This window comes from Ruditapes philippinarum, unplaced genomic scaffold (genome assembly GCF_026571515.1).
Source record: "Ruditapes philippinarum isolate M1 unplaced genomic scaffold, ASM2657151v2 ctg34_1_1_1_1, whole genome shotgun sequence".
Lineage (NCBI taxonomy): Eukaryota > Metazoa > Mollusca > Bivalvia > Venerida > Veneridae > Ruditapes > Ruditapes philippinarum.
The window spans coordinates 257,029-283,470 of NW_026863663.1; the positions used below are offsets into that span (position 1 = coordinate 257,029).

At 33.5% G+C, this 26,442-nt stretch overlaps 1 protein-coding gene across 4 annotated transcripts in view; it reads left to right on the forward strand.

Moving 5' to 3' along the window:
* The window catches only part of LOC132722893 (X-linked retinitis pigmentosa GTPase regulator-like), a 63,545-nt gene extending 59,164 nt beyond the window's left edge, over positions 1 to 4,381 (forward strand). For 3 of the 4 annotated variants that reach the window (XM_060707481.1, XM_060707479.1, XM_060707480.1), the window contains one exon: positions 377 to 4,381. In XM_060707481.1, coding sequence (XP_060563464.1) covers positions 377 to 1,039 — 663 coding nt within the window. In that variant the 3' untranslated portion in view covers positions 1,040 to 4,381. The remainder of the gene's footprint in view (positions 1 to 376) is intronic. The other variant, XM_060707482.1, reaches the window with a different exon arrangement.
* The last annotated feature ends 22,061 nt before the right edge of the window (positions 4,382 to 26,442 follow it).

Here is a 26,442-nt window from a genome sequence, read left to right on the forward strand (position 1 = left end):
TTACACATAAAAATGAATATAGAGTACTTTGGAACACAAAGTTTTCTTTTTTAGAAAAAGGGTTTTATATAATTATACAACTGTACATGCATTTTAGTTGTTGTTGTTGTTGTTGTTGATTTGGACACGGTTCTTTCACATGAGGTCACAGTTCAATAACACCACAACCTTTTGAAATTCACCATTATGTGTATATTTTTTTTTTCAATCGTTACGGTTGTAAAAATGTTTTAATCTTTTATGATTTAAAATAGTATTTGAAAAAGTGTTCATTGAAAATGAATCAGCATTATATTAATTATCTTTAATATATCTCTTTCACTATTGCACGTGTTAAATATGTCACTTGTTTATTATTAAAACTTTATTTTTCCAGTTACAAATCTCGAGGTCAAGAACCATAATAGCGCCAGTCGAACCGGACACCAACGATCAGTCAGATAGACTTGCTCAACTCCGTCGTTACGCTGCCATTCATAATCCCGGCACTACTTCCGGTAAAACAAACATGGAGAAACTTCGACCAATCAAACCGCGCCACGTCAGTATACCAGGTGTGCGCGCAGAATCACCGGACGAAGAAAAAGATCAACTGTGCATAGGCGGCGCTGTAAATCCGAAAGAGAAACCAGTGTTTAGTAGCGGTTCTACATGGAGGGATAGAAATGACCTTGACCGACTTGCTCCACGCAAGATGGCCGCCGCAGGTATTGTGAAAATGTATATTGGAAACCACGATTTAGTTGGATCTATGGAAAATCCCCTTTACACGAGTATAAGTGACGGAAGAGGACACAGTGACCCTATTCTTGATAGTGATACATTTATAGTTCAACCTTTGCTTAAGAAAAAGGTAAAACATTCTGAGGAATCTATAAATATAAACTTGCCAAACATTGCTATTAACCGGACACCAAGAGGCGGGGTAACCAGATCTAAATTAACAGAGACACCAATGTGTAATGACGGTGAAGAATTAGACCTTACGTTGACAAATACGTCACGAACGGACAAAATGATTGGTACCCGAGTAAGTTAGGGCTTAAATGAAACCCGGTCAATCAGTCCACTCCCTGATACCCCGGGTCGAGCCTTGCGGGCGGGTAGAAGAGGTCCTAGGATCGATGACCAGCTAGCTAAACTAACCCGCTTGTCTAGTATTAAAACGTGTGGCCATTTCTAACAGGCATGCTTTTTTGAATATTTTGCTCAATTTGTCTTAACCAAACACAGCTTTCAGATGCTTGACAAGCAGAAATGTGTGTTTTACAGCAGCGAAAATGAACACAAAAATCTTTGCTCAATGCAGCAGTCGAGGTTATCTCGATCCTGTTAACACTTTGTGCCAAATATACCATATTAATACCATGTTTACGAAAGCAAGATGGACTGTTTGGGCTTCATGTGCTTATGTTTTGTATTTTACTGATCTCAAAATATAAATATATATATACATAATATAGAAACATTCATGACTCTTTATTCAGCTTCAATACAATTTTGGCTTAACTCGAATAATTTGTCAACTATACCGTCCAATTGTAACTTCATGTTTCCAAAAACCATGTTTTTTGCTCCTCAAGTGCAATTTTCCTGTTCCTACAGAAATATTTGTCAACACTAATAAGCAACTTGGTAAGAAGCAATTCCCAGTTGGCAAGATTTGACAAGTCTTGTTATTGCATATTTCAGTAATAATCTTACAACGGTCACTAGGGGGCAGTGCTAATTTTATTCACTTTTACATCAGAAAGTATCATGACTGCGCATTTCGTCGATTAAAATCTGAACCACTGACATTGTTATGAGTTTAATGGAACGTCCATAGATATATCCTGATGCTATGTGACGCAGCTTGAAATATTTGTTTTATCTTATAATAAGATGCCAATGAGTTTAGAGAATTGATACTTGGTATATTGATACCAAACAATAAATGCATTTACCCTTACCACGCTAAATATCATAATGAACTCGTCCATCTTTTCAAATGGACAAAACCATATATCATTTTTAGGACAATTTTCAAAATAGGTATTGACTGAATAACGAACAGTGCAGATCAATGATCAGTTGGCGTGGATATTCCGGCTAGTCCTGGTCTTGCACTGGTCACAGTGGTATATTTAGTTGCCAAAAGTAGGCAAAGATTAAATTTTGTTTTTGATATTATACAGTGATAACGGTCACAGGTACCTGGTGTTGAACACAACCCCACTCCCTACCCTACCCTACCCTACCTGCCACCCTGACTCGTTAAGGTACAGGTTAGATAAAAGAAGGTAAGAATGGGATATTAGACGTCAGGCACCTGCGTCGACAAATGTGCAAAGAGCCATGAATGATAAAGCATTGTGTTTAACATATGTTGTTGTTGTGATTTAATGTTTTAAGTTAAACAATTGACCGCATTATGGTTAACAGTTGAGCTTTTGTTATGTTGAGCTTTATATGTATGATATGGATTGTGGTGGTGATCTAATTCTTCACATTCTAGAACAAGTGGCTCACTTGTATTTTAAGACTGTTTCACTGTTTTGAGCTTGTAAGTTAAGCAGTTAAATCTAATATATTTACTAAATCAAGCGCATATGCTTAACATTTCATCTCATGTCGACCAATTAAGCTTCTTGTGTCAAACAATTCAGCTCCTTATCTCATATGTTAAGCAATGAATTTCAGTATGCTCAATAAGTTAGCTCTGTAACAATTAATTAACAATTAAGTTCCTTTTGTTTCACAATGAAGCCATTTATGTTTAACAATGAAGCTCATTTAGCTTTGAGATTAAGCTCTTAATTTCATAACTGAGCACAATATGATAAACAATTCACTTCCTTATGTTAAACAATGAAACTCAGTTTGCTTAGTAGTTAAGCTCCAAATTTCATGATTAAGCTCATTATTTAAACATTTAAGCTCCTTATGGTAAAGAATTCAGCTCGTTATGTTAAACAATTAAACTCAGTACGCTCTATATTTCATAATTAAGCTTATTATGTTTAACAATAAAGCTCTTTATGGCAAAACATTATGTTCATTTTGTTAAACAATGAAGCTCAGTAAGCTAAAAAAATTAAGCTCTATATTTCATATCTAATCTTATAATGTTTAACATTTAAACTTTAAGCTCATTATGTTAAACAATTGAGCTTGAAATAGTGTTTGAAATGTAAGCTTGTTTCATGTGGCAATATGTTTGAGATTCATCTGGTTTGTTGTTTTGCTTTGTAAGATGATGTTGTTTTTACTGTGACTACATTTTATGTTGCTGCTAATGTATTTGACACTTACATTACAAATAAAGCCAAAAGTGCCAAAATTAAAACATTGGTAATCAAGAAGTTTATTTTTAATATTTAAGGCACAATACTCATAATTTGTCGCAGTGTGCAAATTTTTTAATATACGTTATTTTTTAGCAAATCTACATCTGAACTGCTCATTGCGCATTATTATGTCACATTTATAAGGAATACATGATGCTCGTGTTTGACATGGTTATTTTTGTTTATGTTTGATTGAAAAGACTTTTGAGACACTGATTTAATGCCATATGCATTATTTATTTGATTATATTTTTTCTCAAAAAGAAGTATTATTTCGTAACGTCTTAATTTACGTATTGTACTGATTCGGTTACTCTATCTTTCAAATTGCTAATGTGCCCATTGCAACAAATGGCATTTGAACCAGGAAACTTACTAATCCTGATACTTATGTAAGAATGGTTTTTTTTCTTTCATACTTTCAGTGATTTGATTAGTAAGAAAACGTTCGCGTGTGTTTGAGGTGGTCTGGTGTAATGCTTGTTTCATAATTTTGATTAAATCGGTGCTAATTACATGTTTTGATACTGAATGTGTGATGTTTGCCATTTGCTAACGCTTTTTTTCACCATCCATTTCGGACAAATGATCATACATATATTAATATGATAAAATATGTATGCTACCTGCCACCCTGACTCGTTAAGCCACAACTTCCGGTAATTCTAAATGTAACAGTGACATAAACTTCCGGTTGCGTATACTTCCGGTAATATGAACTTCCGGTAATCAGTCAGATCACGTGTTTCAATGGTTTTCAAGAAAGGGTTAGACAATTCAATTTATTTATTGAAATCAATCGCGGACCATCGAACATTTTTAAAAGATTTGATATGCAAATACAAAAATATATATGTTGTGTGTGTGCATGTATTTATAAATTGTGATGTAATTAGGAAATTCAAAAATTACAATTCAAATAACATGTATATAGGCATTGATATGCTTTAGCGATGCACTGTTGTTGTGTTGTTTATTTTATACACTTGCGTTATTCTTGTTTATGCGTTTTAGAAAACAGTATTAAAATGCATTAAATTATTTAAAAAAAACTGAGTTGGATTGATATAACTTTAAAACTTCAGTTTTCTTTTGAGTAGCTAAGATATCTAAACAAAGTCTTTAAGAAATTTAAAAAAGTCCCTCCTACACTTTGAAGAATTCTTGGTTGGCCAAAAGTTACACTAGATAGTATTTCTATGTTTAAGTTTACTGATACACTGGGTCAACTATAATTGGTATGATACTTGACGCTATAACAATAACACACTATCCACTATAAGCTGATACACTGAAACTGAAAATAAATCATCAGATATACTAGATATATTATCTGGATATAGGTCAATTGAGACACTACAAGCTATAATTGAATACAGGTCAACTAAGACACAATATGTTTTGACGACTGAATATAGGTAAATTGTTACACAAGAAGCTATGATTGAATATAGGTCAAATGAAACACAAGAAGCCAGGACTGAAAATAGGTCAATTGAGAAACAAGAAGCTATGACTGAATATAGGTCAATTAAGACACTAAAATCTATGATTGAATACAGGTCAACTGAAACACTAGACGCTTTGACGACTGAATATAGGTCAATTGATACATAAGAAGCTATGACTCAATACAGGTCAATTTAGACACTTGAAGCTGTAACTGAATAAAGGTCAATTGAGACACTAGAAGCGTTGCCTGAATATAGGTAAACTGAGTCGTAGGAAGCTATGATTGAATACAGGTCAACTGAGACACTAGACGCTTTGACGACTAAGTAAAGGTCAACTGAGATATTAGAAGCGATAATTGAATAAAGGTCAATTGAGACATTAGAAGCTATGATTGAATATAGGTCAACTAAGACAATCGAAGCTATGACTGAATCTGGTCAATTGAGACACAAGAAGCTATTACTAAATATAGGTCAATTTAGACACACTAATCTATGGCTGAATACAGGTCAATTGAGACACTAGTAGCTATGACTGAATACAGGTTAACTGAGACTCAAGACGATATTTTTAGATATAGGTCAACTGAGACAGAAGAAGCTTTGATTGAATATAGGTCAACTAAGACAATCGAAACTATGACTGAATTTGGTCAATTGAGACACAAGAAGCTTTGATTGAATACAGGTCAATTTAGACAATCGAAGCTATGACTGAATCTGGTCAATTGAAACACATGAAGCTATGATTGAATACAGGTCAATACAGGTCAATTTAGACACTAGAACCTGTAACTGAATACAGGTCAATTTAGACACTAGAAGCGTTGCCTGAATATAGGTAAACTGAGTCGTAGGAAGCTATGACTCAGTACAGATCAACTGAGACACTAGACGGTTTGACGACTAAGTAAAGGTCAACTGAGACATTAGAAGCGATAATTGATTATAGGTCAATTGAGACACTAGAAGCTATGATTGAATATAGGTCAGCTAAGACAATCGAAGCTAAGACTGAATATAGGTCACTTGAAACACAAGAAGCTATGACTGAATAAAGGTCAGCTGAGACACTAGAAGCTACGATTGAATACAGGAAAACTGAGACACTTGAAGCTATGACTGAATGTAGGTCAACTGAGACACTAGAAGCTATGACTGAATATAGGTCAATTGTGACTTGACGCGCTATGAGTGATAAGTGGTCACCTGCCAGTAGACACAATGACTGAAAAAGGTTAACTTGGTCACAATACGCTATGACGACTGGTAAAGGTCAACTGGGATACCAGTAGCTTTGACTGAATATAGGTCAATTGACACACTAGAAGCTATGAAGACTCAATATAGGTCAAATGAGACACTAAAAGCTATGACTGAATAAAGGTCAACTGAGAAACAAGACGCTATGGCGACTGAATATAGGTCAACTGAGACATTAACGCTCTGACTGAATTTAGGTCAACTGAGACTCAAGAAGATATGATTGAATATAGGTCAACTGAGACACAAGACCCAATGACTGAATATAAGTCAACTAGAACACTAGACGCTAGAACTGAATATAGGTCAACTGAGACACTAGTAGCTATGACTTAATATAGGTCAACTGAGACACTAGAAGCTATGACTTAATATAGGTCAACTGAGACACTTACACCTATGACGACTGAATAAAGGTCAACTGAGACACTACAATTTATGACTAAATATAGGTGAACTGAGATACAAGAGGCTATGACGACTGAAAATAGGTCAACTGAGGCACTAGAAGCTATGTCTGAATAAAAGTTAATTTTGACACTAGAAGCTATGATTCAATAAATCTCAATTGAGACACTAGCAGCTAGGACTGGATATAGGTCAATTGAGACACTAGAAGCTGGGACTGAATATAGGTCAATTGATATACTAGAAGCTATGACTGAATAAAGGTCAATTGAGAAACTAAAAGCTGTGATTTAATAAATCTCAATTGAGACACTAGAAGCTATGATTTAATAAATCTCAATTGAGATACTAGAAGCTAGGACTGAATATAGGTCAATTGAGACACTAGAAACTAATATTAAATAAATCTCAATTGAGACACTAAAAGCTAGGACTGAATATAGGTCAACTGAGACACTAGAAACTAGGACTGAATATAGGTCAATTGAGACACTAGAAGCTATGACTGAATAAGGTCAACTGAGACACTAGAAGCTATGACTGAATATAGGTCAATTGTGAATTGACGCGCTATGAGTGATAAGTGATCACATGACAGTAGACACAATGACTGAAAAAGGTTAACTTGGTCACAATACGCTATGACGACTGGTATAGGTCAACTGGGATACCAGTAGCTTTGACTGAATATAGGTCAATTGACACACTAGAAGCTATGAAGACTCAATATAGGTCAAATGAGACACTAAAAGCTATGACTGAATAAAGGTCAACTGAGACACAAGACGCTATGGCGACTGAATATAGGTCAACTGAGACACAAGACGCTATGGCGACTGAATATAGGTCAACTGAGACATTAACGCTCTGACTGAATTTAGGCCAACTGAGACTCAAGAAGATATGATTGAATATAGGTCAACTGAGACACAAGACCCAATGACTGAATATAGGTCAACTAGAACACTAGACGCTAGAACTGAATATAGGTCAACTGAGACACTAGTAGCTATGACTTAATATAGGTCAACTGAGACACTAGAAGCTATGACTTAATATAGGTCAACTGAGACACTTACACCTATGACGACTGAATAAAGGTCAACTGAGACACTAAAATTTATGACTAAATATAGGTGAACTGAGATACAAGAGGCTATGACGACTGAAAATAGGTCAACTGAGACACTAGAAGCTATGTCTGAATAAAAGTTAATTTTGACACTAGAAGCTATGATTCAATAAATCTCAATTGAGACACTAGCAGCTAGGACTGAATATAGGTCAATTGAGACACTAGAAGCTATGACTGAATAAAGGTCAATTGAGAAACTAAAAGCTGTGATTTAATAAATCTCAATTGAGACACTAGAAGCTATGATTTAATAAATCTCAATTGAGACACTAGAAGCTAGGACTGAATATAGGTCAATTGAGAAACTAGAAACTATGATTGAATAAAGGTCAATTGAGACACTAGAAACTAATATTAAATAAATCTCAATTGAGACACTAGAAGCTAGGACTGAATATAGGTCAACTGAGACACTAGAAACTAGGACTGAATATAGGTCAATTGAGACACTAGAAGCTATGACTGAATAAGGTCAATTGAGACACTAGAAGCTATGATTTAATAAATCTCAATTGTGACACTAGAAGCTATGATTTAATAAATCTCAAATGAGACACTAGAAGCTATGATTTAATAAATCTCAATTGAGACACTAGAAGCTAGGACTGAAAATAGGTTAATTGAGACACTAGAAACAATGATTGAATAAAGGTCAATTGAGACACTAGAAGCTATGATTTAATAAATCTCAATTGAGACACTAGAAGCTAGGACTGAAAATAGGTTAATTGAGACGTTAGAAACAATGATTGAATAAAGGTCATTTGAGACACTAGTAAAGTTCATTTGTGACACTAGAAGTTATGATCTTAGACACTAGACACTGTAACTTAATATACATGTAGATCACATGATATACTAACCGCGTAATATATGGTCTAAGGACTTTTAAGTACTGGCCTCTCCTGACCTAGTTTCTGAAGAAGACATAGATAAGAACGGGCCTCTCCTGACCAAGTTACTGATGAAAACATAGATAGGTACCGGCCTCTCCTGACCAAGTTACTGACGAAGATATAGAGTGAGCCTGATATAAGCGTTATGTGAATACTGTCACATTCTAGGTAACTCGATGTCAGTTACTTCATGTCAATAATTGTGCGTCAGAAAGTTCATGTCAATAATTATGTATCAATGACTGTATGCCAATTATTCTGCACCAACGACGTTGCTTTGATGATTATTCGTCAATGACATCATATCAATGATTATTTGTCAATGACTTCGTGCCAAATAATTTATTTCCCAATTTGACCCCATAAAAATTTATTTGCGGGGTTAAACTTCAGTCAATGATAATCGTCAATGGTTTCATGTCAATTATAAACTACAATGAAAAAACAGAATTAAAAAACCCAAAAAAACCAACATAAAAGATGGGGGACACTAAAAAGGTTTAAAAAATTATAATAGTTTTATAGAAGTAATATTAAAAAATAGTATGAAAATTTTAAGGATTAAACATATTTAGGGGTTTACGAGCGAACACTACCTCTTCCCTGCCCTAACTGCTAAAAAAGACTTTCATGATTTTTTTGGACTCTATAAGATATAAAAGTGCTACTAGATTCTTTTCTTAATTTGCACAGCGTGCGTATGTGTGAGGGGGGGTTTAAAAGGACATCTTTAATTAAAGGACCTGTCTCTGACTACTCTTGGGTTTTGGTGTTCGTTTTTCTGTTACCGGTCGTCGTCTCTGTTTGCTTGTTGTCAGTTCTTCTGTTATCGGTTTTGGTCGTGATTTTCGTTCTTCAATCGGTCCTGGTCTCAGTTCTTTTGTTGTCAGATTTTCCGATTTCTCGTCTCTGTTCTTCTCTAATCGGTTCTCGTTTTCGTTCTTCTCCGTTCTTCTGTCATCGGTTCTCGTGTCTATTCTGCTGTAATCAGTCCTGGTCTCCGTTTTCTTGTTGTCAATTCTTCTGTCATCGTCTTCCGTCTCGGTTATCAGTCCGCGTCTATGTTATTCTGTTATCGGTCCTCGTCTCTATTTTTCTATCATGAATCCTCGTCTCCGTTGTCTTGTTGTCAATTCTTCTGTCATCGGTCCCTGTCTCTGTTAGCTTGTTGACAGTTTCTGTTATCTGTCCCTGTCTCTGTTCGGTTGTTGTCAGTTCTGCAGTTATCGGTCCCTGTAACTGTTCTTCTGTTATCGGTCCTCGTCTCTGTTAGCTTGATGACAGTTTCTGTTATCTCTCCCTGTCTCTGTTCAGTTGTCAGTTCTGCCGTTATCGGTCCCTGTAACTGTTCTTATGTTATCGGTTCTCGTCTCTGTTAGCTTGTTGTCAGTTTCTGTTATCTGTCCCTGTCTCTGTTCGCTTGTTGTCTCTGTTGTTCTGTTATTGATCTACGTCTCTGTTCGGTCGTTGACAGTTCTTCTGTTATCGGTCCCTGTCTCTGTTCGGTTGTTGTCAGTTCTTCTGTTATCGGTCCCTGTCTCTGTTCGCTTGTTGTCAGTTCTTCTGTTATCGGTCCCTGTCTCTGTTATTCTGTATTCGGTCCTCGTCTCTGTTCGCTTGTTGTCAGTTCTTGTCTCCATTCTTCCTTCTGTTAGCGGTCGTCTTCGGTCTTGTACTTTCGGTACTTGTTTTCTGTTCCGTTAAGGTCTTCTCTTGTATCTATCGATGCCGTCATTCTTTGTTGATGTCCTGGTTTTGTCAGTCTTGTAGTCATTTATTCGTTCAGTGGAGTAGCGGGGGATCGAACTCACGACCCCTTGATTTGAAGGCAGACAGTGTTACCACTGCACCATAGCGCCCGCTCTGAATAATTAACATTTTTGAAAGTCCTTTATACTCAATGGCTAACAAAGGGTGTATTACAATTATATTTTAACACCTCTACTATTTAGCCAACCCACGTGACTTTCATATATGGGCAAAGAAAATATTACTCGATTTATTACAGATTTTTAAAGATAACTTTGCAGTTACTTTACGATATTCCGGACATTTATTGGAGGGTACCCGGAATTCTAATGTATATCAAATGATGTGATAATCTTCTTGTAGAATTTTCTCAAAACCGTGACTGAACTCCAAAATTTTCGAGAGCTGCCATTGTATAGCAAGCACACGTAGCAATCTCCCGGTTTTAGACATTTTATGACTCGATGAAAATATGGTGTTGTTATTGTTGTTATCTAAAACTTACATGCAGCATACATGTGTAATGTTCACAATGTGCTGAAAAAACGGCTCTTTATTAATTTCAACATTTCAGCAAGTGACACATTTTATATAAGAATGGGACAGAAATGTTGTTCTAACCATTTAAAAATTTAGGATTTGTAAATTTGTAAGTTGGATATTTTTTACCTAGTTTGCTCAACACTAAATTAACATTTTTATATATAAACCTGAGGTACAGAAAATAGACAGAAAACAACTGTCATAGATTGATATAGAGCCATAATGTCGTAGATATTTGGGTTACAAAAGGAGTTTTTGATCCTGATAATGTTTTAAGTACAGGATAATCATATTTCAAGCTTATATTCTTAAAATTTTGCACTGCCTTAATACAATTTTTTTATATACGTGCAATTATGTAATTATTATGTCTTTAGTTAATAGTTTCTGGAGAAAAGGCTTTACAAAGGTGGTATCTTTTATTTCATAATGTGTCATATGTCGCCTTTAAAAAGATTTGGGGGGGGGGGGTGCGCATACTTAGTCCCGCTTTTGCATGTTGGAACATCTATATTTTATTTGTTTGTATACACAGCCTAATTGCTTATTTTGTATAGTCTTATTTTATTGACCTGTCAATTATGAATACATTACAACACTCATTGAAATATTAGATTCCACTTCGATTTCGTAAGTAAAGTTTACGAGAATTAATATGGAGTACATGTATATAGAGGATATTTGTTTGTTTGTGTGTCAGATGAAATTTTATTTCATCGAGTGGGCTTTAAAAACAGTATTCCCACGAGTGGCGTAGCCACGAGTGAGAATACTGTTTTTAAAGTTCACTCGATGAAATAAAATTACATCTGACACAACAAACAAACACATTTTCTTTTTATTTTATGCTTAAAAATAAGTTAAAACGAAATTTCCTTGATATTAACTTTAATATTAAAATCTGTTTTCCCCACTGGTAGCCTCTATTATGTACATGTATTAGTCGAATTTCTCATAAAATACAAGAAGTCTTGGGCTGTAAAAATAAGTTCGACAATCAACGTTAAATTGCGATGATATTATTCATTTTATTAAAAAATATGAATGATCGCTTATTTTAATAATAAAAACAAACAATTTTAGTAGGAGAAAAAGTCCAACCATCAATCCATATTTCTGTTACTTACTGCGAATTTATATTAGACCTGACTTTGTTAAATGTAAGCGGCGGCCATTTTTAAAAGTTGTGTATTTCACGGGAGGAAAATAATTGTGTTTGATTCAGAGGGATATCATTTGGATTTGTTAGTCATACACCATTTTAAAAGAAAGAAAACTTATTTGAGGATTGTAACAGACAATAAATAAGTGTTGACATATGTGTAAACATTTAAAAAGTGGCTAGGAAATTAGAAACTTGGAATTGTTGAAAGGCTGTCTTATTTCGTTTTAACGAAATATAAAATCTTAATTACGAAATATTGATTCGTTATTACGAAATATTATTTCTTAATTACGATATTCGTAATAACGAAATATTAATTTGTTATTACGAACTATTTATTCTGTGGTTATATTTATTAAGAAGGATTTTAAAACTAAGTTTATTGTTAAATATAAGTCAAGTAAACAAAGCATAAAAAGTGATTTTTTTCAATCTTAGTTTAATACCTTAACGCGCTAGTAAAACAGTACTGTATATAACTGTTAATTGAGCCATTAGGCTTATAATCGATATATTTGGTGGCCAATCTCATTAAAATCTGATCATATTGAATAATCATTTGATTTTGACAAGAATAATAAATTAAAAAATAGTCTTAATGACCTATTCTAGTATTTTTAAGCGGCCATTTTGAATTTACCTTTTGAAGGTCAAGGTCAATTTTAATTTCTTGGTATCCACCCTCATCGTCTTTAGCATACCCATATTAGGTTCAAATACTCAAGATATAACTTGTACTATAAAATGCCTCTAGCATTCATAGATTTATGTCAATAATTATGCTACAATGACTTCATGTCAGAAATTATGCGCCAATGGATTCATGTCAATGATTATGCTATGATAACTTTATGTCAATGATTACGCTGCAATGACTTCATGTCATTTATAATAAGTCATTGGATTTATGTCAATGATAATGCGTCAGTGGCTTCATGTCAATGATTTTGCGCCAATGCTTTATGTCAGTAATTATGCTACAATGACTTTATGTCATTGATAATGCGTCAATGACTTCATGTCAATAATAATGCGTCAATGACTTTATGACAATGATTATGCTGCAATAACTTCATGTCAAAGATAATACGTCAGTGGATTCATGTCAAGGATTATGCTACAATGATTTTATGACAATCATTATGCTGCAATGTCTTCATGTCAATGATAATGCGTCAGTGAATTAATTTTGATAGTTATGCGTCAGTGGCTTCTTGTTAATGATGATGTGTCAATTACTGCATTTAATTAATCTGCACCTTCGCTCGATGATAATCCGTCAATGACATCATGTCAATGATTATTCGTGAATTAATTCATGTCCATGATTATGTGTCAATGAATTTATGTCAATGATTATGCGCCAACGGATTTATGTCCATTACTATGCGTCATTAACTTCGTGACAATGATTCTGAGTCAGTGACTTCATTTCATTATGCGACTATGCGCCAATGGATTCATGTCAATGGTTATGCTGCACGGCTTTAGTCAAAGGCTTTTCAGCGTTGGTTAAACGTTACATTATGATATATAAGTCAAGTGTAAAAAAGTCATATCAATTACTAAGGGCAAATGACGTCACGTCAAAAATGACTCAATGCCAATTACTTCATGTCAAAAATGATTTAGTGTCAGTTAATTTATGACAACCTGATTTAACATCAATGATTTCTATCCCGAAGTTTCAGTGTCTATGTCCTGTATTAATGATGCTAGCAAATATATGTTATATAGAAACGGCTGTTACTATAGAAACCCACACCCAGAAATAATGTAATCAAGATGGGATATTTATTTTTAAACAGATGCGCAAAATTAAAAAAAAATAACACATTTTTTTCACAACAGATTTTATTGAGCAAAGTAATGTTGCTACTGATTAACAGAATTACGTTGTAATTTTTTTTATCTTATTTAACATAGTTAACAGTATTCAAAAAGTACAAGACGTTTGTCTGGAGCTCACGCGCATGCGTACATCTATAATGACACAGTTTTCATGTTACTACACCTGCCATTTGGAAAATGTTATTGATAACATACTTTGAATAACAACATTTTATCTTTTCAATAACAAAAGTACTGTTTCTTAATCTTTTACTAAAGACACATTAAGTATAACCCTAATGAATCGATAGCGTTGTTATTGTCTTAGTTTAGTTTCGTAAAACCGCCATATTTGATATACTAAATCAAACAAGGTCAATTTTAAAGTTTTTTTTCAAAAATGAGAAAACTTAAGTAACTGCGAATAATCCTTAATGCAGAAACATTCTTCCGGTGTCCTGACCTTACATTATTTCAGACAGAAATATCATAGATACAGTGTTCTGTAAGGATTTCTTTTCATCATCGTACTATCGCGATCTTACAGTTCCATCGCAATACCCCCAAACAAATTTTCGTGACTCTTGCAATATCCTTCACCATGTCTTCATGGTTTCGCCACCAAACTTTTGCAATATCATTGATCGTATCTTTGTGGTTTTATCATCGTACCATCGCAATGTCCTTCATCATATCTCCGTGGTTTCACCATCGTACTATCGCAATATCCTTCATCGTATCTTCGTGGTTTCATCGTCACTCTATCGCAATATTCTTCAACGCATCTTTATGGTTTTATCATCGTACTATCGCAATGGCCTTCATCATATCTCCGTGGTTTCACCATCGTACTATTGCAATATCCTTCATCGTATCTTGACTATCTTCGTGGTTTCATCCTCACTCTATCGCAATATCATTCACTGTATCTTCGTGGTATCTTTATCGTACTATTGCAATAACCTTCATCGTATCTTCGTAGATTCATCATCATTATATCGCAATATCCTTCATCGTATCTTTGAGATTTCAACATTGTATTATCGCAATATCCTTCATCAAAACTTTGAGGTATCATCATCGTACTATCGCAATATCCTTCATCGTGTCTTCATAGTTTTATCATCACTCTATCGCAATATCCTTCATCGTATCTTTGAGGTATCATCATCGTACTATCGCAATATACTTCATTGTATATTCGTGGTTTGGCCTTCGAACCATCACAATATCCTCCATTGTATCTTAGTTGGTACATTATTTTACTATCGCAACATCCTTCATCGTACTTTCATGGTTGTCCATCGTACCATTGCAATAGCCTTTATCGTATCTTTGTTGGTACATCATTTTACTATCGCAAGATCCTTCATCGTATCTTTGTGGTTTGGCCATCGTAGGATTCGCAATATCATTCATGATATGGAACATCGTGTATACAAACGTCTTTTTTCTGTCATCTTGTGCAAATAGTAATTTTTTTTATTTAAACAGGTAATAGTAAGGCACGCCGAGTTTACTGGCTTCAATTTTTAATTAAATTTTTATTAGAACGCACTGTGTAGTGTGCATGCTATGGAAAAGTCACTTTTTACGGTAAACCAAAACAACGCGTTACGTGTAAGAGAATCGGGTTTAAAAATTCGAACCCATAGCATGGACATTGTGCTCCGTTTTAAGTGATAAGCTCAAGAAGAGACTTTTATCAATTCGCCCTCCACCGTTCATACATGTGGAACGCTTGTAGCTAGTTGTGGAGATAACTTATTCATTGGTATGTATATTGATAAGGAAGCAAATTACCCTAACCAAACCAAAATTAGGAGTTCTTCATTTTAAGTCTAAAAAAGGGAAGTTTTATTACTTAAAACGTACATGTAATAAAAAGGTATTTACAAATCACATGTATTAAAACAAATATCTAAAAGCAGTCTGAATAAGCCTATTAGTCAGCGTCTTAAATTAGAATGAAATCGAAAGCAGAAAAAAAAACACATTTCAAAACAGTTAGCGTCACATAAAAGCTGTGAAGTTTTGTAACAGTTTTCTCCCTTTAATTATAATTCGCAGTATCGTAACTGTTAAATAACAAGGTTTTATCATGTTGAAATAATATCAACTAACAATACGTTTTATCTAATTAAATGTCATTTAATTTTCCGATATTTTGTAAAAGAATATGGTATAATTACCTATTAAACTGGTAAATAAGACTAACGAAAGAAACGTATATCGTTTTTTTTCTGGTGAAGAAGAAGAAAAAGAATCTTAACATCTTTGCTTCGATAAATTTCCCAAATGCACATATAGATTACATTATCATTAACCAGTATTTCCGCATATGCATTTCCCCAACATCATTCATCAAATGCGGCGTATAGAATATTTTTCTCCTTATTATGGACATATCAAGCAAAGCCGGAATAATTCCGGGCAAATGTGATGATCTTTAGAAACTTGACTGATGATCAGCTTCACCTTGGTCGTCCATAACCAATTATTAGGGCTTGATCGCGAGAAAACACCTAAATAAATTATTTCCTTTCGTCAGCTCTCTCCTGTTTTGCATACAAAACCAATCAATACACGAGTTATCGTTCTTCCCCGGGGAGACATACAGATTCACTGATTTTGACATCATGAACGATTAATTAGATTGAGAACGCTCGGGTTGGGTCTAAAACACTTCCAAGTGTGAACAGGCCGTACTTCATCTATCAAATGTCGGTAGAAAATTGCTTTTTTCCTGACCATAGATCTCGCGGTGACCGAGACTTTGACACCTACCACGAGATTGGGTATATGGAAAACATGCTGGCTTGACCTGTGGTTACTCAGAGAAATCAAGTTGGAAGAGTTCCTCGGAAAAAAACGACAGGGAATTTAACCTGATTGAATACGCTAGTGACTAGTGACGCAATTGATTAGCAAAATTAATTTAAGCCCGTATTGCGCAGTAATTTATTTTTTTGTGCGCCAAAGAAAAAAGTCCGTGATAGATAAACGTGCAGCGTTCGTTTACTCGTAAGTCCTCGAGGCAGATTCTAAAACTGATTTGATGAGCGATTTTCTGTATTTAGGAGCTGTACTACTTTTTTCTTTCTTTCTTTTTTTTTCATTTTAAAATGAACTTTAAGGGAAACTGGATTTTAATTTTCAACCGGAAACAGTTTGAAAATTTAAATATTTTACAGTAAGAATGCATGAATTCAAAGTAATTGCAAAACGTATGTAAATACATTTTGTAGTTTTGAGCGCAGATTTAGTCATAAATTGAAATATCTTTAATCAAGAAAAAACATGAAGAGTTTAAAATTTAAAGCTTTTGCATTGTTATTTTGTCAAATTTCTAAAGAGACATTTTACATAAAAAAGGTAAAAAACTAAAAATTTAACAACATGTACATTGTACATGTTTACATGCATAACGCCTTAATTTGAGTGCTAAAATACAAAAAATAACTTAAACAATTATGAAATGTATAAATATACACAAAGAATATCTACAGAAATAAAATATGCCAATTTCACATACGTGACAGTCACATTTTATCAAATTTTATTTTGAACATTGTAGAAGATGTCCCCGATAAGACGGTTGGGTCTGACTTAAATAATACAGGTGTTGTATGCTGTTTTATTCGGTAGCAATATTTTATCTAGTGTCATCGTAACATTTTAACTATCCGTCGTATAAGGAAAGCAGAAGATAAATGTGTAATTTTGTAACGTGACGATGTGGAGTGCATTTACCAGTTCGTTCTCTTTGATTTTAGAACTAAACCGTGACGATATGGAGTTAACTTACCAGTTCTCTTTGATTTTAGAACTAAACCGTGACGATATGGAGTGAACTCACCAGTTCTCTTTGATTTTAGAACTAAACCGTGACAATATGGAGTGAACTAACCAGTTCTCTTTGATTTTAGAACTAAACGGATTTTCCTCATCTAAAAAGTGTCCCATACAAGTAGAACTACATGTAATTTATTAATTGTATTAGTAAAAGGTTCAGCATTGGTGGACTGATAGCATACCGATGGCAAACAGATCTTCGCGGAAATTCTGTGCCGCGCCAATAGCTCGAACTGGCTCGAATTGGGTCAGAAAGAGGTACACAGTCCTTATACATTCCAAATTGGTCTTATACGGCCGGCGATTTGTCATCGGCCTGTGCAAAACTATCAAACTGTATGATCAAAAGTGTGCAAGTATAGGACAGCTCTCGCGTTTCATATAAAGAAAACATGTCATTTCATTAAAGTAATAAATTCCTTGATGTATCTTGACAGATAGACGATCATGACCCTTTACAATCTGATCATATGCTTTCACTTACAGTTGCATTGACCTTAGAACACCCCAAATGACCTGTTTAACACCCAAAACTCGAGACCATGGCTCTAAGATAACCTTAACATATCGTATTTTGATCTCCTACAAATAAGCACGGTGGTTAAGCTCGCTATTAAATTTGTTATTTTTTCAACTGATCTGGTAAGATCAAGGTTTCATGTTTATAAAGATAGGGTTTTAAATGCATGTTTTCTGTGTGTGTCGGAATGCCCTCTTGTTGACACTTACACCTCAGATAACCCTTAGATCTTTAGGTGGGTCAGAGGTCGTGTTTTTGATAATTTGTGTTTATATCAACCCGAAAACAAATTACAGGTTCGGATAGCAGTGGTGTTAAGTCGATCTGGGGTAAAAACATATTGTTAAAGTCGACATTAGGCCGCCATGAACCAAATGACGTCATCGGTGCAGGTTACTCATCATCTATGTCACCCAAGCGCTTTATTGCTTAAATGAAAGCATTCCGTCAACCTGAAATGGAAACGGACTGTACAAAATCCACAATTCCATCAACCTGCAACGGAAAAGGACTGAATAAAATCCACAATTAAAAAGGGGTCCTCAGCACCGGCATTTTTGATAGCATGATTTCAAATTTGAATTCAAAATGAATCTAGCAGACCGATCTATAATCCCAGTTTCATAACTTCTGAGAAATTCATGTTACCATAATCTCATACTAAATTTCCAGTTAACCCTGGATCAAACTAGTGACCTCTATTATTAGCTGTCACGGTTTGTTCTTTCTACAAAAGGGCACATGGGCTAAATTTACTAAATTGCTTCATCGTATGCATATAAAGCTTGGGAGAGAAAAAAAGTGCACTGAATGTTATAAACCGCGAAAGACCCGGCTTAAAAAATACAATACAATTTTCACGCAGATATTAGAAAAGATAATTGCATGGAATATGGAAATAACAAATCAACCTAACAGGTTCACAAAATGCCAAAATGTTTCCCGGAAAATAAAAGAAGTTCAACATTTTCCTATAAATCCCGTGCACTGCAAATATCATCTATAAATTAATGAGAAGCACGGTTTCCGCAACATCTAAAAAAATGCAAAATGTCGTCTGCGGTTTAAGAGACCTCAGAACATGTTTTCCTCCAATCACTTCATTAGAGAGGGGTTCCCTTTGTTTGACACTCTCAATTATTTTGTGAAAGATCTTTTAATCAACATTTTTATTTCTAACCGAAACAAAACCACTAAAGCGGATATTGATCGGCTGTTTTGTATTTTCTCAGAAATTATAGAAATTGGATAGACTTTTTGCGACATGTCGAAAACCAGCAGGGCAGCAGACGACACGAGAAAATTCCACCCAGTAATGGCCATCTGGCTAAAAATTAATCAAAAACACAAATTGTGGTATTTTCTTAGGCCAAGCATAAGACAATCTTGGTAAATGTTGTTGTTTGGGGGGGGGTTAATTTTAAATAAATACATGTACTTTACAAAGATTGTATTTCCAAAATATCTATTAATTTGATAATAATAAAAACGTTGGTTAAATGAGTTGACCTACACGTTGTAGAAATGGATCTTATCTGGTGACACATGAAAGGTTAATTTGTATACTGATTGAAAACAATAAGAAAAAATATCTGGTGTAAAAATCATATATAAGATTTTGAAAAAAAGATACATAAATTTGTAATAGAAAGATATTGAATATTAGTACTAACGCTCAATTGTGAAAGAAAAAATTTAGTAAGTATAATACATTTCTATCAGTATGCATAAGCTATGCATTGTTTGCCACAATAAGAATAATGATATTTTTTTTTTAATAAACTTTATCTAAGAACTGGAGAAATCATTTAATTGTGACATTTGTTTTTAATAAACTTTATTTTAAAAAAAATTCTGAAAAAAATAAAGTTGTATATGTTTCTGAAATTTAACCATCACTCAATACAAATCTCAATTCAAAACGAGAATAAACAAAAAACACTTCAAATTTATAATTTGGAAAATGAAATTCTAAGTATCAAGTAAATGATTTTTTTCTTTTATTTTATGAGTTTTAAAATATTGTTATTGTTTTGTTATCAAAAAAAAACCGTATCAATGCAGTCACTTAGAATACCCCTGAGAAAAAAAAGAAAAAAAAATACCTTTGAAATACGGCCACGATTGTTTTGTTCGTTTTTTTTAAAACCACCCCGCCTATTAGATGCTATCGTTTTAATTAATACATTAAGTCAATCAAAGTATATGAATTAGGTAACGGACAGCGCGTGCACTTATTGCACGTGATAAAGAACGCACGGGTCTATATCATGAGTCACGAACCCAATAATTATGTTACACTCGCCCGCATTCTTTAATATTATGCTTTTTTCGCCGCAATCAGTGATTTCGTGGTCGGAAAGGAACTTTTTGATGCAATTAATCTAATAATGAAAAAGGAGATATTGCTAATTTTCTTTGCAAGCATCTGGGGCGGTTTTTATTAATCCCAGAAGGGTCCCCCTTTTTTACGATAGACGTGAATACAAAAGACATGGGTCTCTCACATGGATCAGCAAAGTCCGTTATGATAAATATAATTTTTATTGTTTTTATTTAATAGAACCCAGTTTGAGATGATAGAATACATTTGATCATAAATTACGAAGATGACAGAACGGTACAAAAATCGTAATTATGATGTTATCATTAAGCACCATGGATCAAGATACGTGAATTTTTTAATGACATTTCTCTCTTTTGTTTGAAAAAAAGTATAATTCATAAAGATATAAAACATCGTTTTTCTTTTAAGTTTTAAATTTTAAGTTCAATTTTACATTTCTCTATTAGATATAACAAAAAGATCACTGCTTGATATTTAAATTCGAGCTTTAAATTCGATTTTTTATCTATCAGTATTACTTAAGATATAGAATAACTTATTTCTCTGAAAACAAAATGCACACACCTCTTTTTTCTTTAAAACAAAATGAGAAAAATGTTTTTAGCTTTAATATTTTCTTACTACACATTCATAGGTTTATGTATATACATAATCTATTTTCAGTGTTAATGTTACATAAAAAGTATCCTACGCACAAATAAATCCACACAGTTCACGCATACTCGTAAACAACACAACATTACGTAATCAAATATCTTTAAATGATGTATACAAATAACATAAGAGATTAATCAACACAAGAAGCAAATTGTGGTTACAAGTAACATCAAAGTTAAGCGTACCAGTAACATCAAATTACACGTGTTATGCACACAAATAACAAATATTACGCAAACAACTAGCATCAAATACTGAATATGAATAACAAATATCGTGCATAAAAAATAACACAAAATTATGCACATAAATAACGAATATTATGCTTTCAAGTAACACCAACTGTAAGCTGTGGCGCCGTTATATGTCGCAACGCCGCTAAATGTCGCACTTGCCGTTAAATGTCGCACCAATTCTGCTAAATATCGCAACCGCCGCTAAATATCGCAAAAACCATTTGCCGTTAAATGTGGAAATGTTAACGTTAATGTCGAAAGAATTTCCCTTACCGTTAAATGTCGCAACACTACCGTTAAATGTCGCAAGATGTAATTTTATGTTGAACTGAAGTTTTATTGTTGAATCATATTTATTAAATCTGCCTACTCAAGAATTTGAAAGCGAGTGAATTTATTATAAATGGAACTGCGCTGCAATTTATCCGACGATAATACTCATCTTGTAAATAAATGTTTATTGTTTTGCGTTTGATTTTTAGCTGATCTTATGCAAGTACATATTGATAATTATACAATTGTCTACTATATGTATGAAACTGCAAAACTGGCATTGTTCTGTAAATAGTTTAGTACAATTGTGTCTGTAAAGTGGCAGAAGAGACAGGCTGCCTGAGGTGGCAGTCTGATGGCCTAGTTGACTGAGGAGGCAAATTGTCTCGCTGTCGGAAGAGGAAGCCTAAATTGCTGACGACCTGGACCTTAAGAGTTTGCCTAACGACCTGTAAGCCTAACGTTGGTAGCCTTGTATCCTGAGGAGGCCGCCTAACATCCTAACAGCCTATCGATGTCGGCTTTGCAACCTGAAGTTGGCAATCTAACAACTTAGAGTCGGCAGCCTAGTAGCTTAAAGTTAGTGACTTATATTATAAATATGGAAACAATTTAAAATACAGTAAAATCACTATGAAAGGTCATGCAAAAGCACATACACATGCATGATTATGGAAAAAAAACGCCTTTACCTTTAGGGCACTTAACTTTGTAGTCTAATAGCCTAAAGCTGGCAGTCTAGGAGCCTGGCAGCCTAAAATTGGTGTCATGTTGTAAAAAATGGAACGATCAAAATAATAAAACGGCAAGTTTGGTTTTTCCTAAAATCTACTAGTACAAAGGGCTTCATAATTTACACATTTATTTATCAATACAATAAACTTGATCATGGCAAGTAACATAATTATTGCATAAATTTTAATCAAGTTATTGCCATTTTCAGCAGTTTGAGAATGAATATCGTTAACCTGAACCGGCAAGTTGGATTTATTTAAGTACTGTCTATACTTATGGCTTCATAATTTCCACACTTACTTATTTAGAAAAAGTTCATGATATTGCCATCCATTTTTCCAAGTTATATTCCTTTTTTCACTTTGAAAATAGGACCTTGTATGGTTAACCTATTCCGTTTAGTTGGATTTATCTTAAAAATTTATTTAATGATATCTTCCATATCTGGTAGGTGGATATCATTAATGGCCGTGTATTTTTATGGAGTAAGGGGTCTCTAGTGTCAAGGTCACTGGTGTGATTGTTTTACATTAAGCCTTTATCGTTAAGATTATGTATTTCATGTTTAATACAAACGTGCCAAGGGAGGTCCTCTTCCTTTGGGTTTAGTTGGGGGTCCAAAGTCACCAATGCCAAAAATAGATTTTAACATTTTTACAGGTGTTTTAACATTACTCTTTTGAAAGATGTCTTTTATATTTGGTAGGAACATGGAATTGAGGTCTGGTTGTTGAGTTATGGTTCAGTTCTGTCAAGGTCACCAGTTCTAAAATAGATTTCTACCTTTTACAGCCTTTATTTATTGACAGATGTATTTCATATTTGGGAGGTAGATAACTTGCATGGTATTCTTCCTTTATATTGAGTAAGGGATCAATGGGTCATTGTCACAAATGCTAAAATAGATTTTAATTTGCAGGATGAAGTTCACACAAACAGTTTATGCTTTTATCAAATTTGCTAGTCGTATGCGTGTTTTTATTTCCATTTTAACGCCAGAAAGGCAGTGGTCATTCATATTATTGTTGCAATAAATTAAAAAGATGTTTTGTTTACACATCTGCTCCATTTTTTTGTTTTGAAAAATAAAGTTCTTAAAATTATCTTAATATAGATACACTATTGTGCGTATGTTTGTATTTATGGTCATTTGAACTTCACTGTGACGTCCTCGACATGCGCATTTTAGGACGAACATAAAAGTGGTTACAGATGTCTAACAAATATCGTCGTTACATATGTACGAGTATAATTCATGTCTTGTGTTTTTCGAAAATTCATTGAAATATCTATAATGAAGCGTTACAGCTTAAGATTTTCATTACAGCAAATATAAAAAGCCTAAATTCTCTGGCCAAAACGGCTAGATGTCTTCAGCCAAACAGCAAGGCCAATATGAGCTTGATCAATTATTTGTATTCTTATTATATGATAGTTACTGAGAATCTTTCATAGTTTAAAGCGACTTGGCGAGTAAAATATCCCTTGCCACTATGTCAAAGCGTAAATATTGTTTGACAAATCGTAAAATGTACTAAATCTTGTGTACTTAATTTAACTTTGACATCTGCTTACTGTGTGTGAATTTGCGTTTATTTATACTCACCACCTGTTGCCCATATGGGCGAGTCCTCCAGAAGAGTACAAGTCATTTTAGATTTTGGAGGATAGTGCAATTACAGATATAGAAAGATGCCCCGATTCCAGAAGCTTCCCCTTCTTTAACATGCCAAGTTGTTTTAGCACCCATACACGGGACCTCGATTTCAATTATCATCCGAAAGACTAATCAGTAATTTTAGTTGGCCAGCCCGGGAATAGAACCAACAAGGTCGAGGTTACACGTCTCGCGCTCTATGCGGTCTGGCTGCTTACAAAAATTCCGGTGCATATAATCGTAAATTCGCTCATATCTAGCACCCGACTGCGTATCGAATACTACATGATCAAGGAGTACTACATGATATTTTTTTTCGAGTTTCGTATTGACCGTGTATTTCATACTATGTTTTTCACGTATTTGCCGTTTCTGTTAAAATAAAAAAATGCCTTGATATTCAATCAATATTTCACGTTTGAAGTGAATATTTGTGATGGTTTTGGTTTTTTTTTGAAAATATAAAAAGGGAGATATTTTAGAAAAAAATACCTTTCAGGGCCATCTGTCCTTTAGAAATGCATTAGTACATTCATATGAAATAAGTATTTTAAGTTTAAAGTGAATATGTTTGAAATTAGCCGTAACCAAAAGGTTAATCAGAGCGAAAACATCTTAGAGAAATAAGGGGAATAACTTTGCAAAATATAACTAGGATTATCTGCCTTTTGATATTGCATCATATGATCATAGTGAACAAATAAACCACGTTTAAAGTAAATTCGGTAGTTTCTGAGAAAATAAATGAAATTACTTAAACCAAATTCTGAGAGTGACAATACCATAATACCTTTAATCTGTTGTCAATATCAGGGTTACAAATGAAAATGTTAAACAAAAGAAAAATACTTATCTATTGAGAATTTAGTATCAATTATCCTTTCTAGCCCAAAGATTACATTATATAGTAGCTCAAAACCTCGATATTTATGTTCTTTAAAGAAACCAAGTAAGACAAAGATAATTTTTGTGTAATGGCAATTACAATTAAAATAACTATGAGAATGTTAAAAAGTAATATAACTCTACTTTAAACATGATTTTAACATGAATTTACATCTTGCGACATTTAACGGTAGTGTTGCGACATTTAACGGTAAGGGAAATTCGTGCGACATTTAACGTTAACATTGCGACATTTAACGGCAAATGATTTTGCGACATTTAGCGGCGGTTGCGACATTTAGCGTCAATGGTGCGACATTTAGCGGCAAGTGCGACATTTAGCGGCGTTGCGACATATAACGGCGCCACATACATGTAACAAATTTTATGCACATTAATACAAATAACAAATATTATAAAGATTATGCACATTCATTACAAATATTATGCATACAAGTAACATCAAATTATGCACACAAATAAAAAAATATTATGCATACAAGTAAGGTTAAATTATGTATACAAATAATTATTATACATACAAGGACCATCAAATCGTTCATTTAATAAACGTTATTCTGCATACAAGATATGTAAAATTATGAATTTAATTAAAAAATACTATGTATACAAGTAGCATCAAATTATGCACACAATTAACAAAATTATGCATACAAATAGTATCAAATTATGCATACAAATAATGCTGTAATGCCAATAGCAAAACGGGGGGGGGGGGGGCAATAAGTTTAATTTGAATTTACTCAAAAAGTTCTGGTAATACGGTAAAAAATTATATATAAAACATATAATGTATCAGTGATGATTAACGATATGCAATATTGCTATTACAAATTATAAATATATACATACAAATAACACCAAAATATCCATACAAAATGCTAATTATTACAACAAATATACATTTATAGTTATTTGTTGGTTTGGACGATTTTTTTTCACAGTCTGAAAATATATATATAACATATTTTTTCAATTCTTTACTTTATATAAAAAAAATGATTTTGGATTTCATTGTTTTCTTTTCTTTATTCCAAAAGAGAAGTCTTTTGTTTTGATTTTATATTGATTATGAACAGAAGAATAACTGCAGATGTACTAAACCTCGTTTTAATATTTTACAACTGTTTTATTTAGCATATGTCGCATGTAGCATGCTTCCAGGTGTGCAGTCGTTTTTATATTTAAACAATTGCTAGAATAAACAATGGAAAGAAAGAAATAGGAAAGAGAAAGAAAATGAAAGAAAGAGAAAATTTAAAAAAATGTTCACACTCACTCAAAAACATACAGTTCTTATTCACGTTATAGATAATAATATCATTATCATCATTATTAGTTTATTACATGTATTTACATTTTATAAGTATTGTGATAATTGTTATTATTACTACTACTACTATCATCATCATCTTTTTTATTATTATTATTATTATTATTATTTATTATTGTTATTGTTATCATTATCATTATTATTATTATTA